Source organism: Ambystoma mexicanum, chromosome 9 (genome assembly GCF_040938575.1).
Source record: "Ambystoma mexicanum isolate Mex_15411 chromosome 9, UKY_AmexF1_1, whole genome shotgun sequence".
In the NCBI taxonomy this organism is placed as follows: domain Eukaryota; kingdom Metazoa; phylum Chordata; class Amphibia; order Caudata; family Ambystomatidae; genus Ambystoma; species Ambystoma mexicanum.
Window position 1 is genome coordinate 593,523,191 of NC_090931.1, and position 19,129 is coordinate 593,542,319.

At 46.0% G+C, this 19,129-nt stretch overlaps 1 protein-coding gene across 7 annotated transcripts in view; it reads left to right on the forward strand.

The window, feature by feature from the left end:
* The window catches only part of NCOR1 (nuclear receptor corepressor 1), a 2,268,409-nt gene that overhangs the window by 805,348 nt on the left and 1,443,932 nt on the right, over positions 1-19,129 (forward strand). For all 7 annotated transcript variants that reach the window (XM_069615218.1, XM_069615220.1, XM_069615222.1 and 4 more), the window contains one exon: positions 5,067-5,193. In XM_069615218.1, the coding sequence (XP_069471319.1) occupies positions 5,067-5,193 (127 nt within the window). The remainder of the gene's footprint in view (positions 1-5,066; positions 5,194-19,129) is intronic.

Sequence of the window (19,129 nt, forward strand, 5' to 3'; positions counted from 1 at the left end):
TCCTACAAACTGCTGCGTGAGGTACACCCCCTCCATTTGGAGTGGGGGGAGAGGGGCCCCAAAAATGCTGGGACAGCCCCCCCGGTGGGAGGGGCAGTAAGGTTGGGGCACCTCGGGGCCAGATTGGCACATCAATGTGCTTCTCTACACCAAGGGGAGTTGGGGTTACCAAAGGAAAAAAGTGAAAATGGTGGAACGCTTTTTAGGGGAGGCTGTGGGGCAACCCAAAGGGTCGGGGAATTTTCTAATGGGATGGGCCGTTGACCCTCTTCCCCCCCACCCACAATGGAGTGGGTGCCATGTCATGCAGACCTCCCTGGGACCAGATATCTGCTCCTAGGAACGGAAGCTTGAGCCCAGAGAGGAGTGGAGGACAGCCCCCCCCTTATGTGCCCCTGGGGAGGGCTACATGAGATGGGTCGCACCTCCAATTGGGGTGGGGGTGGTGAGGGGCACCCCCCTTTACATTAGAAAATTCCACACCGGTGTAGGGGGTCCCCTCTGCCCCCGCTAAAGGGCAGCCTGCCATTTTGAAGTGTTCTTTGTTTACTATACCTGCCTTGGCGCAGAGGGGCACATTGGAGTGCCAATCTGGCGCCAGGGTGCCCAAACCTTACTGCCCCACCCACTGGGAGGCCTGTCCCACCATTTTTGGGTGTCCTCTTTCCCCCCCACCCCAAATGGAGGGGCGGTGTACCTCATGCAGCCGTTTGTAGGAGGCCCAGGGAGGCCTGCATGAGGTGCCTCCGCCATCCATTTGGTGTCATGGGGGAGAGCGGCCCCAAAAATGGTGGGACAGGCCCCCCAGTGGGTGGGGCAGTAAGGTTTGGGCACCCTGGCGCCAGATTGGCACACCAATGTGCCCCTCTGCGCCAAGGCAGGTTTTGTAAACAAAGAAAAAAATTGAAAATGGTGGAACGCTTTTTAGGGGGGGCTGTGGGGCACCACAAAGGGTCGGGGTATTTTCTAATGTCATGGGGGGTGACCCTCTACCCCCCACACCAAATGCAGGGGGGGCATCTTATTCAGCCCTCCCTGGGGTCAGATGCCCCTTCCTAAAACCAGATATCAACCCCCAGGGAGGGCTACAAGGGGTGCCCCATTTCCCCTTGGGGTGAGGGGGAGAGGCCCACCCCCCTTTTCTGTAAAATAAATCCCTGGTGCCTAGTGCCCCCCCACTCCCACCCAAAAGTCCCTTATTTTATATTTATTTTTTCCCCCTTCTCTGGGGGCAGATGATCAGCCAACTGCCCCAAGGGTTTATTAGATATGTGCCCCCATGCTTTGGGGGGCGGGGGGAGGGCTGCTTACTGTAAGCAACCCCCCCCACGTCACAAACAAATCTCTGGTGTCTAGTGGCCATTGCGCCGATCCGTGACCAGCAACGCTTCTAAAATGGTTCCTTTGGAAAGGGGAGAATCTCCCCTTTCCAAAGACACCATTTGTTCTACAATCCATGGTGGTCTAGTGGGCCCCAGGGCCCCTAAACCCTCCCACCTCCCTTCGAAATTATATATATATATTTTTTTTTTATTTTCACCCCTAGGGGCAGATGATCTCTGCCCCCAGGGGTCTCCACAGCTGTGGCGCCATGCTTTGGGGGCTTGGGGGAGAGATGGCTGCTTACCTAGTAAGCAGCCCCCCGCTCCCCGCTCCCAAAACAGATCCCTGGTGGTCTAGTGCGCATTGCTGCCCGCGGATCAAGCTCTGCGCCCGATCCACGGGCTGCAATGCTGTCGCACAAGGTATCGTTGGAAAGGGGATGATCTCCCCGTTCCAACGATACCTGCCTCGATCTGCCGGTAGAAATACAGCCGGAGATCGAGGCAGAGGGAGGAGAGGGGCTCTTCTCTCTTCACTGCGGCAGCCGAAAATGGCTGCCGCAGTGAATTTACTTTCAATTTCATGTCGCATGCGTCACGCACGCCGACGTGAAATTGAAGATAATCCAACCCCCGGGCCATGAAGAGGAACCTCCCCCTCACATAGCCTGGGGGTTGTATTACAGTTTTGTGCGATCCCTGCTTTGCAGGGATCGCACAAAAGAGTGCCTGAAAGGACGAGCTATCTCGTCCTTGGCAACAGGGAAATAATCCCAAGGACGAGAGAGCTCGTCCTTGGCACTAATGAGGTTAAAATAATAATTTATTAATTTAAGTCAGTTTTTAAAATAAGCCTTCTTTAGAAAGGGAAATATGCAACAATAAAATACAAAAAAGACACTCCTTCAGTTCAAGTTAAATAAGTAGATAACCTTTTGGGATGTCTCACACACACTTCCTACACCATGAGTTGACGTCAATTGCTAGGACACTGTGGACATTGATATATCACTTTAACACTTAAATGCAATACTGAGATTGTGGAAAAAGGAAAAGGTTAGGGAAGGAAACAAAGGTTAACAAGTTCAATGAACACGTAAGCACTTTACAATGTTTCTCTGAAGTATAGGTTCTATGTTACTTACCCTTTCTTTTGTGGGTCCAGCACACACCACCCTATGTGGAGTGCTGCAGGGGGTTACATAGTAACTCCTTTATCCCACTTCTCATGTAATATTCTGTTAAACTAACTAACTTGAATGACTGGTGGCAGTGGTTTCTTTTTTTATTACCCTGTGCCATGTATATGCAGGCTGATTCCACAGCTGTAGTACAGCAACCAAGGGTGACCATTTTCTCAAGATGGCCCCTTTCTTCTTTTTTTGCACTTTCCTGTTAGTTAGTTCCTTCTGGGCTTTTACTCTGAATCTTTTGTGCATTTTGCCTTTGGCAGGCTTCAGCCCTGAAGCCCGCCCAGGCTCCAGTGTGTTAGGAAAGGCAGGAAGCGAGGGAGTGTCCTGAAACATCCCTGTCCTTTGCCTCTAGGAGTGCCGGAGTGAAATCAGTTCTGATTGGCCGGCTGGTTGTCCAGCAGGACAGCCACCCAGCTCAGTGATTTACAGCCTAGGGCTGTGAATTTATCGGAACTTGCTTCGAAGGCGAGGTTTTTGGGACTAGAGGTAGTTGACCACTGGAGGACAACATCCGACGAAGACGTGAAGAGACTCCAGCAGCACCCTCCTGGACCGTGAACTGCCCGGTGAAGCCCTGCAGCTGTGCTGTCCTTGTTTTTGTTTAGACAGGCAAGACCCTTACGGGACGACTTTCTCCCTTGGGCTGGTGGGGCCAAATAGCCTTTAGATGAGCTTCATTTTGGCACAACCCCGACTTGCTTTGACTTTCCAAGGCTGCAGAATCCCAGTGGCCGGTTACCCCTGACCATCCTCAAGTGCATATTCTTCAGAAGTGCGAATTCGGCCAAAACTTTGTGGACATCCAGAGGACCCTACAGAAGCAGGAAATCTTCATCCAGGGCCCCTTACCAGAGTCCAGGACCGATGGATCAAGTAACTTCTAACCAGTGATGTTAGTTCTACTTTAGCGCTGAGAAAAAGGTGCCAAAATCACAAAAGGCAGCTGAATCGATGAGAATCCATTGCTGCAGATCCTCTCTCGAGTGCTGCTGCAGAAGCCCGCCAGACCTCCTGCCTTTCGTCACCACGGACCAGGAACAAGGGTCTTCTGCACTGCAACCAGACTGCATCCAGCTAGAACAAATTCTTCAGTTCACAGGTAGTGTGGGGCTTGGGGTACATCTGCCTTTTTAAAATTGTGGAGCTTCCGACTTGGGGAAGTGCTATTTTACCCTCTTTAGAGTTGATCTCCACTCATTCGCACTGGCCTCCCAGTGTGTGCTTCTTCAAGGTGGCTCCTCTTGAGCTTCTGTGATTTTCTATTTGAACTACTGACTTTTCTAAAACATTTTCTAACAAGAGAGCATCAGAACTTTGAACTAGCCCATTGACTTTGCCTATCCCGGCTCCCTAAAGGCCCTCTTCTCAACCTATTGGCTTTGGCAGTGCTTGTTCCCTTACAGGTTTGAATTGTTGAACACTGTTATTGCTGGGATAAAAGACTGCCTACATCCCTCTGGGAGAATCAACGGTTTTTCGAAGTACAAACTATGTTCTGATCTAACTATAACCTTTGCTTCACTTTAACTCAATATTGCAATGTTGATCACAAATAAATAACATCACTGACCTCAAATGACATCACTCAATTCATTGTACTAGTAGGTGCTGCTTTTGAAAGAAAGATTGTCTAATTATCTGTGTGTGTGTGTGTGTGTGTGTGTGTATATATCTATTTATAATATAAATTTAAGTGTGTAAGTATTTACTTGGATACCTGTTTATCCTGATTTCATTGTACAGCTCTACAGCTCACATTACCCCTCTTAAATTGAGCCTGGCTGCTCAGTCACACTACCAACTTGTGTAGTACAGGCCTACATGAAAAGGTGGGTTACCTAATACCAAGATATAAGTCTTGTAAAATCCAACACCAGTTGGACGCTACAAATTCCTACCCAACACCTTTTATTTTTTATAATACTTCTGGTTATGCTTCTGTTGGACCCTTGGTATACTACACGTTCTTTGTACCTTCCTACAGCTCCCCCCCCTCCTAAAATAAGCATGGCTGATCTGTCTATGCTACCAAATACGCAGGTGGTACAGTCATAAACTAAGAGTGGGGTTTTTTAGTGTCTCAGTTGTATGGTTTTACTACGTACTTAGTTGATCTGGAGAAAAACTGTCCTAAAAGGCTGTGGCGGAGAGGAGGAGTGCTGGATGGAGAGGTCCGGAGGTTGGCTTGTGATGTGGCCTGGGGGTTAATCTGTGCAGGGTCCGAGATGTGTGGGTGGGAGGTGGTGTCCACAGAGGAAGGCAGCTGGATTCTTATGGAGGGTCATGGGACAGAGGCTGTGCACGTTATTAGTGGTTGTGTGGTGTGAGGGTAGGTATGGAAGTAGTGTTCTGGATGTTGGTTGGTAATGTGGCTACGAGGCATGGGAATGTATGTGTGGGAGGCGTGATTTTGTGTGCTAGGGCGAGGTAGGCTAGTGGAGGAAGTTTCAGTAGTAGTGGTGGTGGGGGGTGGGGTGATGGTCGTGAGATGGGGTTGGATTTCCCATTGGTAATAAATTGACTGGCAGCACTCCACCTTTCTTTTTCCTAGTCTTCTAGACGTCCTCGAGAAGAACGGGATGTGTCACAGTGTGATAGCATTGCTTCAACAGTCTCCGCGTTGGAAGATGATGATAATGAAGGTTCGAATGAAGAGGAAAACCAGGAGGAGAGTGAAGGTAATGACTGACTGCAAGTTTTGTGTAGGGGTGATGTGGTATGATTCTGGAGAGGGCAGAACTCAGCATCAGTCATGTGATCAAGCTCCTGTGTACTCTCATTTATATTTTAGATATGTGGAAAGAATGTACAAAGTTGTGCGTATATTTTCTCATGTTTCTTTTGGTTGTGAGTAGCGTTATTAGTTTCAGTATTTTGGAAATGCATTTAATTAAGTAGTGTGTGAAAGTATTGCCTGCAAGATCTCAAGGTGTGCAGGCTGCTGCCCCCCTGCAGAGCAAAATGGGTGTGGGTAGTTCAACTTCTCACTGAAGCCCGAAGGCTGTACAGGCCCCAGAAGGTGTGAGAAAGTCTAGAAGAGCAGTTGGGCCTTGGAACTGGGCATTGTGGGGGTGTGGGAGGGGGGACAACATGCTGAAACGAGAGTAAAGCAGAGGCCATGCGGCTTTCCTGTGGCTTCACTGTTCTCTTTATTAGCAGTATAGCAAAAATAAACAGTAACAATCAATACTTAACTTTGCAAGAACTGCTTCATTTCAAGCCCGACTACTCTTGGACTATAATACCATGTTTCAATGGATTGCATTCTCCTTCCGATTCCTCATCAGATGGATATATGAAATGATAGGTTATTTATAATGCGCTTAATACCCAGAGGTTTCTAAGCGCGGACCCGGTGATCGAACACGTGTTGCTCAATGTCGTCTTGCTTCTAAGGCGAGCACGCTGCCCCTGAGCTATCCTCCCAGTGTTAGGGGCGAAGTGCAACTCAACTCGGCCATCAACCCTTCTTGAGTCGATGCAGCAGTCATTAACTCTGGACGTGATGTTGGTCGTCCTACATCTACTACGTCACTATACCTCAGTTTCTGTTTTCCACTCTGCTCGAGGAACTACTCTCGTGAGAGACTGCTCACTGCGGTTTTTTTTTCCCTTCTCAGTTTGTCGAATTCTCTGACCGACCTGCTTGGTTTCTGCATGTGGTGTCTCGGCACTGATCACGTCACCGAAGACTGTGGGTTGTGTCAACAGATGAACCCAAATTTGCCACGGGAGCCAGCCTTCAAACTAACTTTGGGGCGCCCCCCTCATCCAAGTAACCAGCTCCCTTCGATCGTTCAGTTGTCTGAGCCTGACACGGGCACAGCAAGAAGGATAAAAAGGTCACACTCCAGGAGCCATTCATCGTCCTCTTCTCATAAGAAGTGTCGCAATTGACGCAGGCATGACTCGCACACGTTCGAGGAGCGAGGTATGTCCAATCCGGTTCCAGTACATCCGGAGCCGAATGGGAATAGTTTAAGGAGCAAATGCTCTAAATGAGGAAACAGGCTACTGCAGCTATGGGGAGACCCTCGAAGCAGAAAGCCAAGGAGACCCCAGTTGCGCCCGGTGTTAATGGCGCCAAGGAGGCAGAGTTCGGCACCTTAGAGCCTGACAACAACCATCGCCAAGTCGACCATTACGGTGAAACTCAGAAAAAAATAGGGGGGCCCCCAATGTGGTCCAGCTATCGTTGGGGAGGGGGGGGTCATGAACATAAAATATTAATAGTTCCAACGCTGTTATAGTGTTGATTTAAGATCTAATCTTCTTATGTTAGTGTATCCAAGTATCACTTAGTATTTTTCCTCTAAGAATCTGAATGAAAACATTAACTTTGTCAAAAAGTAATTTTTATTTTTGAAGGTTTATTTTATAAAGCATAAAAAGATATATAATGAATACAAAAGCAAAAAACACAATTGTTGTCAAATACACATGAATAAAAATAGGAAAGAGAACAACAAGAATAAGTTGCAAAAGGCACACACAAAAAGTACTCACAGACTTAAATAGTAATTATCTAATTTATACACATAGTTTCTTTTCTCTTAGCAGGTCTGCCTACATATGAGAAGACATCATCACTAAATAGTTATTTTGTAATTTGGTAGGGGTGTTGTAGATCTAATCTGTAGACGCCCATATACATTTCGGCAAAGCAAGCCAGCTGCTGGCCATAATGTCAACAGTCTTCCTCAGGGCGGGTTTGTCACATAACCCTAGGGGGAAGCAGACAAAAGATTTTGGAAGATATTCTTCTTAAAGAAAATGTGGGTAAAGAAATACAAAGAAAATGTTTGCATTCAGATGGAGTAGAATGTTTTAATAATTACAATGGCTTAAAAATGACTATATTGTAAATTATCATTCATAAAAAACATACCCAATCATTGTAATGGGTAAACAAAAATGTAGGGCAAGCCGGTCGTGACCCTTGTTCGTGAGAGGCATGTCGAGCAAAGGTAAAGGAGAACCAAACGGCGATCCAAAAAACAATCAATTGGTTATTTCTTCTATTAGAATTCAAGAAGGCTACTCGGCTTCTCTCTATTTACTTCATTTGTCTATGCTGTTGTACTCATTCGGATAGCGTTTGCTTAGTCATACCTGGTCCATTTATGTGTACAGAATCGACCTGCCTGAAGAAGTAGAGTGCTTCAAGTTTGCAAATTTCAAAGTCAGTACTGTCAGAAAAATGTCTTAATGCAGGATAGGTACAATTACCTAATAATGGAAAGCAGGATTTAACCAGGATATTTTCAATTCTCAAGTTGATGTGCAATATTCAATACTAGTTTTGTCAAACAAATGCCCATTTGCACTGATCTTCTATGAAACGGAGGACAGGAAACCAGGTCAAACTCTTTGGCTGCTTTGGTCGGAATTGAAATGGTTTGTTTAGTCACATGAAAGGCATTCTGTTGGTTTTCTTTTTTATGTTAAATGCCGGTACATGAATAGTCGGGGTTTTCGCTCTACGTCAAAAACAATAATGTATATTTTCCCCTTAGTTAAATATATTCTTATCATTAAGTCATCATGTTAGCCCCTAATAGCTACTAGCTTGCTACTTGGCAGAGATATACGTTTTATGTTGTGATTACCTTCAGCGACTTCAATGCCTGAAAGTCTCCCTTTCTGTTCCCGGGCTCCGCGTTGCAGACTGACACGCAGCGAGTGCCTCATTCAGCGTAAGTTTTGTATACGCACAGACAAAGCTACTTTCTTAGTGGTCTGGCAGTACGAGCCTCCTGCATTCAAATGTGTTCTGCATTATGATTGGACTTGAGGAACCAATCCTCATGGGGACGCTGGGTTCGTTGTCATGGTACCACGGTTAGTGTTTGCAAGAAGTAGTCCGAACGTAGCGTTTCAGCATAACTCAATGGCATGAAAAAAGATGGGAAATCGAATGCCCATTATTTTTGAAACAAGAGTAAAAAGTTTTATTTTCTTTTTTGGTATCAAAACGGAAACATAGATTTTACAGCATACAATGCCTATCATAGTGTTTGTTGTGTAAAGACAGAAGTTCCCGCGATCATCGGTTGCTATAGTAACCTTGCTCAATCTTGTTGTTCGAAAGGAAAATTTGTCTAAAAAATGCCATTTCTGTTCTTGCAATGCTGTGCATTCCTGCGGCATTTAATCCCTTACATTCTATTTAAAAGATGCAACAAATCACACATTGGTTGGTTACCATGATAGCTTGGCTCAATCTGTTTTCATGAGGAGATGTGTAGTTACATAGTGGATGGAACCACTGAATGTTTTCCGGCAAAAAAAAATAAATATATTTATATATACTTACTAATGCATTTGGTTCCTTGTACATTGTTAAAGGAAGAATGTTGTTATCAAATCCAAATAATGTGTTTCAACTGGATATAGAATGCTTTTGAAACTGGAAAGCCTCTTCATTAAGTTCTCTATATAGGTTTCCAGCTCGCAAAGTTTTGACCCATTACTGATTTGTCGCATCGTTGCTATGGCCACAATGGCATGTGCAATATGATTAATTCAGAGACACAAAGGTTCAGGTTGTGTTATCATGCAGTTCCAGTTTGTAGAGCACTTGGTTGGTTAGTGACTGGCTGTAAGAATGGTGATAAAATATGATAAAGATAACTTGAATTCACCAAAAAATTATTTACTCAGTCATTGTTTACAAAGGTATTAATGTACAGCATTTATGCTGTGATTTATTTCTATAGTGGAGGAAGAAATTTCTCATTCAGTCCTTTAATGTTTGTTTCCATTCTTTGGATCTTACGTGCTTCTTTCTGTAGCAGACATCTGCATACATTCATTGAGTTTTTGACAACATCCAAGACCCACCACAAAATGTCATCAGCGGAGTGTTGTAATTCGACAAAATGGTTGACCAGGGAAGAAGTTGCAGTTTTGCACCTAATTCGGTAGCGGTGTTCCGAAATTCGGATGTGACCAGAGCGGGTAGTTTGCTCTACATATCGTAAGCCACAATGGCATTCGATAGAGTACACCACTTGTTTTGTTTAGCAGTTCGTCAGGGTTGGTAAGGTCCACGTCCGGTCACCAATTTTGAAGTCCTTCATTTTATTGGTGAATTTACATACAGTACATGCACCACAAGGGTGTCATGTCGCTGGTCTCAAATCCCATAGCCCGGTTTTTATTCATGTCTTCCGAAAATTCGAATGTACTAATTCATCTTGGACATGTTTTGCTCTTTTGAGCACAAACCTATGCATAGGTTCCTCCGGAAGACTGAGTTTGGCAATTGACCAATGTTTTGAGATAGGTTTTTTGACTTGAAAGGTCTGGGATCTATGCGTGATGACACAAGTCAATCTGGCATTGTTTTCTGTTTGTTCCATCGGATTTGAGCCCATTTTTTTGATCTGCTGATAAGTTTCTTGGGATATCCTCTTTCCCTGAGTCTGTAATCTAACTCATCCGCTTGTTCATAAAAATCGGCTAAATCTGTACCATTTCTCCTTACTCAAAGGTACTGTCCATAAGGTAAGTTTTCCCCGTATGTGTCAAGCATGGTCACTCGTGTAATGTAGTAAAGTGTTTCTAGCACTTTCTTTTCTGTAGAGGCAACATTTCAGTTTTCCTTCATCTTGCTTAATTTTTGTCGAGAGAGAAAATGCCTTCATCTGAGTGCTCCATTGTGAATTGCATGTTTTGGTCAATTTGGTTGAGCCATATTAGGAAAAATAGCAGGTCATTTACTGGTCCATCCCAGATAAAAAAAAATATCGTCGATGAAACGTTTCCAATTCGAAATGTTTTTGATGTATGGATTTCTGTCACACAAGATGTTAATTGTCTAAAAAATTTGACATGAACAATATCGCTAAACTTGGTGCAAAAGCTGGCCCCATTGTGGTGCTTTTGATTTGCAAATATAAATCTCCATTGAATTCAAAATAATTTTTGCAGAGTGCCAAGCTCATGAGTTCTATAACAAAAAGTTGTGCGGGACCCGTTCTTGCAGATTGAATAGAGTCAAATGTTTGCATATGCATTCGATAGCCTGTTCCTGAGGAATGCTAGTATACAATGACTTTGTCCATTGTAACTAGTATCTGTTTGTTTTTGTCAAAAGGTACATATTCGACTATCTGAATCGTGTGCGTTGTGTCTCTTAGATAAGTGTCTGTTAGTGCACTCATAGGTTTAAGAAACATTTCCACAAATTTGCCTATAGGCTCTAGGACAGATCCACATCCAGATACAATGTATTGCGCGATAATTTGTTCAATGCCTGGAACTCACCTTTGGAAAGATTTGGTTTAAATACATTTTTCCTCTCCTTTATTTTTGAGTGCAGTTAAATCCTTAAGAATACATTTCCCAAAAGTCAAGATTTCTTTTGGGATCTGGGTATCTTGCAGGGTAAAAGTAGAGGGAACCGCAGACCTGAGTCCGGATCTAATGCTCTACTAGGGGAGTTAAGAAAGAATGCTTTTATTCTAGCAGTCCTCAGAAATGTTCCAAGTTCCATTTCAGTAGCATACCAATCCGTCCATGATGTTGGGACAAACGATAGACCTTTTGATAATACTGTAATTTGTGTTTGCGTCATTTCAATGTTAGCTAGATTGAAAATGGGAATCCTTGGTTCTATATTGTCTAACGGTTCTGCCGCCTCCCCCAAGTTCAACTCATTGCGGCATATGGTTGGAACCACGGTTGTCCCCATGGTGGGCCACCTTGCACTCCTCTGCCTCAAAAAGGTGGTGGTGGGAAATTACCAAAATGTTAGTTAGATCTGGTTTGATCATCAGATCCACTACTGCTTGAGTTGGAAAAAGACAACCATTGGCGTTTCCCTTGGCCGCGTTGTTGAGATGTCAATTGTTTCTTCACTGCTTCTATGTAGTCGTCAGTAGTGTAGTGGAAAACTTTCTCTAATTTGAATTTGTGAATGTCTTTTGCCAATTTGTTTCTTTTTGGCTATGGTTAAGGTTTTAAATTCATCAAACAGCTTGTTAGTTTTCTTAAGTTGTTCTCTGGCATTGGCTAGTACAGTATTTGCTAAGAATTTGTCCTCTTCGGAGTCTAATTCTTTCTGGGTGTCAGCACCGATTCTTTGCACTGTTGTAATAGTTAAAACCATTAGATCGCGGCTGCATTTAATAGCTATATGGCTAAATGTGGTTGTATATTTCTATCAGAAATAAACATGGTTAATTTAGAATAATGAGTCCTGCTGGAATGGTATTCGCCTTTTAAGCACTCATGCAAAAAATGTCTGTGGAGTTCTGTCCTAAAGTTTTTCTTTTAAGTTTTAGTAAATCATCGCTGCTAGTAGATTGAACTATATTTAGATTTGATCCAGTGGGTTCAAAAATGGAAGGGCCTTTCATGACTTCTGATGTTTGTTCTAATGAGTAGCTAAAGGTCTGAGTCTCCGCCATGTTGGAATTTTTAGTCACAGTTTTAAAGTTTTTAGGTGTTTGGCTCCTTCACACTACCATTGCGGTGAAGGCACAATTGGCGCCCACGGCCGGATACCATCGACGTCCAGGTCAAGCTCTGTACCGATGTTCGTGAAGTCCTATGTCCCAAGTTGAGTAAAGTGTTTTTCGTCAAAATTCCATTTTCTGAGATCAGGACCAGGATCATGATTTTAAGCCGGTGCCGGGAGGGTCAGGTGGCGACTATTGTTTCATCGATCATGACGAGCTCGTTAACTTGGCTGAGGACCTATGCGATGCAAGTGGCTTGGACCCCCCTCCGTCCCTCCAACCCCTCCCAGCCCCAACTTAAGACATGCAGCAGGCCCATCCCAATGGCCATGCAAATGCACACTATGGGACAACAGTGCTGAAGAGTGACTGATCATTGGGCTTATGTGCCCAGGCTAAACCACTCTCGGCCTAAGAGTCCCTGGAGAAGTTCAAGGACTCCAAGTTAGCTGCAAAGTTGCTGGGTTTGGCTGTCGAACAACCGACAAAGTCTACCCTTAGCTTCTCCGCTAGTGGGAAGGCCTTTCAAAGTTTTTTTCCCCTTTTGGGAGACAGGCGCTTCTCCCACAATCCAGGCATGGGCAGAAGTGTTTCCCTGTGCTCCGGAAGTGGCAGTGGGGTGGGCCCAGCAGGCTACAGCGGCTGGGCCGGCTCTGGACTCAGAGCTGCATTGAGTTCTCCCCTCACATTTCCCCGGTTGGGGGGAGGATTGGCATGCCACAATGGCGGGTGAAAACCTGCAATGCCCAGGCATAGCAGTTCGTTGAAGGGGGTGGGAGTTACTGTCTTCCCTTCTCACAAAGGCCTCCAGGCGGGCCACCTCACCCTCTCCAACATCAGGAGGTGCCTTGGAAGAGGTAACTTCCGAACAGAGATGATAGAGATGGTATTCCCTGAATTTCCTGGTACCCAAGAAAGGAGGAGGGCTGCTTTCCATTTTGGACCTCAGGGCCTTGAACAAGATCCTGAGGAAAGATTGTCAAGATGGTGACACTCTGTGAGATTATCCAGGATCTGCAGTCGCAGGACTGGTTGGTGTCATTGTTAGGCAAGATTGTATGTAGTAACCCTGTGGGAGAGTGCACCAGCCTTCTCCTCTTGGCAATAAATAACCCAACTATTGGTATAGGTCTGTACTACACAAGTTGGTAGTGACTGAGCAGCCAGACTTCTCTCAAGAGGGGTAAATGTGGGCTGTAGAGGTGTAACATCGAGGTTCACAAATACAAGTATTCCGATAACAAGTTTCTGATGCTTGTTAATCTGCTTCGAATCACATGCTGTGCATATAGTCTGACATCCAGTGGTACCCGCAGAGTATTGCATCTTGTCTTTCGAGAATTGAAAGGGGACGTCAACATGGGCGTGCCTGTAACACTATCCTTAACGTGACGTGTACTGTAACCAAAATCCCTCACGCGGCGAGGTCCCTTAGATTGTTTTTTTCCGCCCAGCTATCTGGTCGCCCAAATGCAGAGCTCTTCATAAAACATTGCGCTCTTGTTATATTTCTTGACCTTCGGTCATTTATTCTCATTGTCACTCCCTTCGATAGCTGATTACTCTTGTGCCGCCGGCAAAGACTGGTGACTATGGAATTTCAACAGCGATGAATCCGGTTGGCGCTGCCGACCACGCGGCGGGGCCTTCTGACTGGCCTTTACAGTACAGAGAGTGGGGTTTCAAGAATGCCTTTCCTTTTACACTCTTTGTTCCCTTTGGTTTGTTGTCGCTATCACAATCCTGCGCTATGGACAGGACTCCATTTAGATTTTGTCCTTCCTGTAAGGCAAAATACCTGTGGAAAGACGAGCACCGTCTGTGCAATAATTGTCTTCCCCTCGACCACAACGAGGCATCCTGTGTGGTTTGTAAACTTCTACGGCCTACGACTATTAAAGAGCGCCATCTGAAGCGGTGGGCGGTCTACGGTATGTCGCAGGCCGAAAGTAATTCCCCCACAGCCACAGCCGCAGTGTGAGACGAAGGGATTGGCGATGACAAAGGCTCCACTTCGGAAGCCATTGACCTTGACGCAGAGAGTTCTCGATCCGCAGCATCCATCCCCGGCCCCGATAGGCATGATGAGTCCTGCTATGGGGATTCTACATCCCAGGGACGCACCAGATTCCCACACTAAGCACACAACCCACGGTTTTGCTTCAGCAGTCCAGTCGAAGGGCTCCAAAGCACCAACAGGCTCGTCGGATACTTCAGCGGTGCCCGCCGATCCTTATGATCGGCAGCCTTCTGTGCAACCGCAGCATTTGTTCGGGCAATCCAAAAGTGCGTGCGCTGGCACCAAATCACACGCGGCCATCGAGATGCTTCAGAAGAAGGCTCCGACTCCGCTTAATGCCCCGGTGGTGCCAAAATCCACCATGCAGCCACCGGCTCAACCGTCACACCTCCCTGAAGCCCCGAGCATCAGCGATAGTATCGCGAGGATCGCTTCAGCGGTTAAACAAAAGGATCAGTCGAAACAGACGTCAAAGCAGAAAGAACAGCCTAAAGGCATGCCTAGGGGACCCGTCACAATGCCCGAAGCCTTGAAAAGAGTACTCTAGCCCTTTGTCTTCATCCAAGACTTTAGAAGGAAAATCTCGATGTTCTTGAGTGGAAAACAGTCAAGATCCCTTTCCTGCCCTGGACTCTTCTGGTTCATCATCATGGACCAGGGAGAAGTTTTGAGGGTGCCTGAACAGACTGGACAATTTTGTTGAATTTTCAAAGCTCCCAAGAGGCCTTGTTAGGCGCTTCCTTATACACCTAGGGCTAAGTTTCAGAAGACCTTTGGGGATCCTCATGAAGAGAATGTTTTGGACCTTACTAATGACGAGGTGCCAATCAATACCTACATGCAGGATAACTTTGGGGACCCCTCTGATCCTGCTGATCCCATGGATAATTGGGAAGACAGCCATCCAGTTGATAATCAACCTTGGGCGTCCCCTACTCTTACTCCTACCCCGGACCCTGTCGCTCTGTGTATGGATTCCCATCCTACCACTCCAGTCCGTCAGGCCTCACCGGTGGATGGTCAGATGGCGTTATGCCATCTTAAAGAAGGCTGCTGAACATTTTCAAATCGCCACACAGGAGGCTGTGCAGGATTTGGATTTTGTAGAGGACATGCTGAAGGAAAAACCTCCTGCTAGTCGGGCCATTCCCTTACTGAACTCTATCAAGAGACGTCTGGCACCTTCATTGTTAACTCCAGCCCAGACCAGGGCGGTTATCCCAGAGTAGAGAAGTTGTTTCACCCTTCTTCTACAGACTACCTTTACATTAAAGGGCATGTCACTTCAGATTCCCTGGTAGTTACGACTACGGGAAAGAGGGCAGGCAGGTGTCCCTCTGTCTACAGGTGAGGCACCACCTGATAAAGAATGCAAAAAGTTGTATGGACTGGGAAAAAGGGTTACGACTGCTGCTGCATTCTCCACCTGAATAGCCCACAACACCACTCTGTTGGCTAGCTACTCAGATGTACAGTGGAACCTGCTGCAAGAGGGCCTTTAAGAGGTCCCCGAACCAATGCGAGCTAAACTGCTTGTGATTGTATTGGAAGGCTAGCAAGTCAACCACAACATTCTTAACACTTTGGACAGGAGGGACATTGGCCCAGGGTACACTACTAAAACTGCACACCTGGTTGAAGAACTCTGGCTTTAGGCCTGAAACCCAAGCAGCCTTAATAAACAAGCCAGTTGAGGGGATCAACTTGTTCGTCAAGGCCGTGGGCGAATCGCTTGAGACAGCTCGGAAGGAATATTACTCTCAAGACCTTAAACCAGATTACGCAAAGGCCTTCACAACAGAGAGGGGCGGCTCTTGTTGTTCCTTTCGTGGGCTATCTTGCTCCCCTCAAAACCAGTATAGTTCAGGAAACAACTGGTCTTCAGGAAAAGGATCCAACACCACTACCACGTGTCCACTCAGAGGACATTGCTGTGGAAAGGGTAGAGGCTGGAATTCCACCACCAGAGGCTCCCCGGCCTCCGGTCAGAAATGACCCTCCGATCCGGGTCCCTTCCCATGCTTCCCGGTTCGGTGACGTTTAACATCATTCCTTCATGCATGGGAGGGGATAACAGACCAGTGGGTGCTCAAGACAGCCGCCCACGGGTACTGCATAGAATTTTGCCAACCACCTCAATTCAGACTGCCAAAATCGAGATGCCAAACGCCGGCACACCTCCGCATCCTGCTGCAAGAGGTCGAGATCCTGCAGGAAAAGGGCGCCATAGAAGTCGTCCATCTTCTACAGGTAAACAAGGGTATTTATTCAATGTACTTTCTTGTACCCAAAAAGGATCTCACAATGCACCCTGTTAGGCAAGATTGTATGCAGTACCCTTAGGGTGCACTACAGTAACCTTGACCTCCTGGTAATAGGAACCCAACCTTTGGTATAAGTCTGTACTACACAGGTTGGTAGTGTGGCTGAGCAGCCAGGCCTATCTCAAGAGGGGTCAATGTGAGCTGTAGGGAGTTGCACAGAGATTCACAGTGTCAAGTATTCAAATAAACAATTACACACAAGGTTTCTTGAATAAACACTTAATCATTTGTCAGTTAGAACAAGCCTTCTTCAGAAGGGAGAGATATAAAAATAAGACACAAATACACTTCAAAACTGTACACTCTTAGTTTCAAAATCAGTAAAGACCCTTTTGGGATGCCTCAGTCACAACCTACACCCTCAGGTGACTTCAATAGCTAGGGTGTTGGGGACTTTAATATCTTACTGTTTGCATTTAGAATACTCTTAGAAGTTGGTAAAAGGAAAGGTTTATTAGAACAAGACAACAAATATTCTTAAGCAGGCAAATACTTTTGGATCCCCAAATCCGAGTGATTCAGTATAACAGGTTAAGCCAAAGTCAATGGACAAAAGTCTTATATGGGCTGAAGCACTTCTGGTAGTTAAGTAGAAAAGTTTTTTCACAATGTTTTAGAAGTCTTTGAAGAAAAGAATCAAATGTTGGGCCACAAGCTGATTAGGCTTGTGAGTAGTAGAAGGTGTAAAGCAACTCTACAATGAGAGGTAAGTTCTCTCAGGCTTTACAGTACCTTTCCTTTGAAGAAAACGTGCAGCAGATGACTTCTGTTCCTGTGCAGCTCTGCAGATCTCACTGTTCCTGGGCCTCAGTCGTGGGGACAAGAGGGAGGACGTCTGGGGATTCCTGCTCTGCAATGGGACGGTTACTGTTTGCAACCGGCAATATTTTCAACAAGTGGCACTTGGGTGTTTCAGCTCCTTGAAACTACCGCAAATAGCAACACTGCGGTTTCTGGCTGTCGAGATGGACTTTCCTTGCTTCTGGGGTCCCGCACTTTGTTGGGGGGGTGGGGCTCAGACTCGGCCAGTCCTGCTTCTTGGGTGTCCGGAGGATCTTCCTGGAGCTCTTGGCTAACTTGTGTTCCTCTCCCTTGCGTTTCGGTTTCCAGCAGCAACTCTGTGAAAATGCAAATCACTCCGAGATAATGTCCAGGTGGCTTACTTTGGAGTTGATTGGTCCCACAAACTCAAAGAGAGAAGTCGTCCTTGCAGGGGCTTCTCTGTCTATACAAATTTGGAGTTTCAGCACAGCAGCAGGGGTTCACCGGGCAAACAAACCGTCCGGGAGTTGCAGCAAGCGTCCTCTTGAAGAAGTTCTTCGGTTCCTTTGTCCATTGGTCGACTCTGCCTTCCAAGCCAAAAGCCTCTCCTTTTATTCAGTTCACTCCCATTCATTCCAGCCTAGCTGTCAGTCACCCAGCAGGGAGGCTGTCCTTGCCGGAGAGTCAGCCGGCCAACCATCACAGAGTGCATTTGGGTCTCCTAGGAGACTTATCACAGGGATTTTCGGGCACTTCCCTCACTTCCTGCCTAACCCAGACACCCTGGAGCCAGAGGCGGGCTTTACTCGTGAATCCCGCCAAAGGCAAAGCGAACAATCGGACCAAACCTGGTTTGGCACGCAGATTAAATCTCAAGAAGGTCCTTTCCACAAAGAAATGGTGAAAAAAGACCGGGGCCATTTTGACAAAAATTGCACCCTTGTGTGCTTTACTGCAGCTGCGAACGCAGCACGCGGTAAAGGCACTCCACAGTAGTTAAAGGTAAACCACTGCCACCAGCCATTCAGTGAGAAAAGGGTAACATAAAATTGTTACATGAGAAGCTAGACAAACCCCTCCAGAACCCTATTGTGAGATGGTGTGTGCTGGGTTTAGAAAGTTAGACATGCAAGTAAAGTCAATTTCACTTTACTGCTCTTGGAAACAGTAGTTTAGCCAAGAGAAGGTATTTAAACCTTTGGGAAATCTGAAAGACTTTCCTGTGCCACTGCACTGAAGGTGCTATGTGAAAAATGTAAAACATGATGTCAATGGAGTTTGTCAGATTCCACAACCAAAAGAAACACAAAGTTCAGAAATCACATTAAAATACATGAGAGAGGGGGATAAAGGGTCTCACTCTCTCGAGGTTAAAAAAAATCAAGTCCTCAAAATCCAGCAAAGTTGCTGGGGGTCTCTAAGGTGGAGGGAATTAGCACATTTCTGAGAATTCTTAACACGCCCTGTGCTAGACTTCCGTCCAGCGAACAAATTTGTCAAACCTCAAAAGTTTCGTATGGTCACATTGCAGGAGGTAATCCCTCTGCTGAAACCGGGGGAATACATGGCAACACAGGATATGAAAGATGCATATTTTCATATTTCAATGTTGCCTGCACACACAAAATACAGAAGGTTCATGATGAAGGACAAGCACTATCAGTTCAAAGTACCCCCCTTCGGCATTGCCTCAGCGCCAAGGGTGTTTACGAAGGTACTGGCAGTGGCAGCAGTGCACCTGTGCAGAGAATCCGTTCCAGTTTACCCTTATCTCGACGACTGGCTCATAACAGGGGATTCCTACGGAACATGCCTGTCGAGCACTCAAAAGACGATAGACCTCTTATTCAGCCTGGGATTCTCCATCAATGAGAAGAAATCCAGCCTAGACCCCAGTCAAGTCCACCAGTTCCTAGGCGCTCTAATTCGAATCGAAGATGGCCTGGTCTTCCCCTCCAACGAGAGGGTTCATAACATGCTGTTTCAGATCCCTCAATATGTAGCCGGTCGAGAGGTGAGGGTATGCAAAGCCATGAGATGG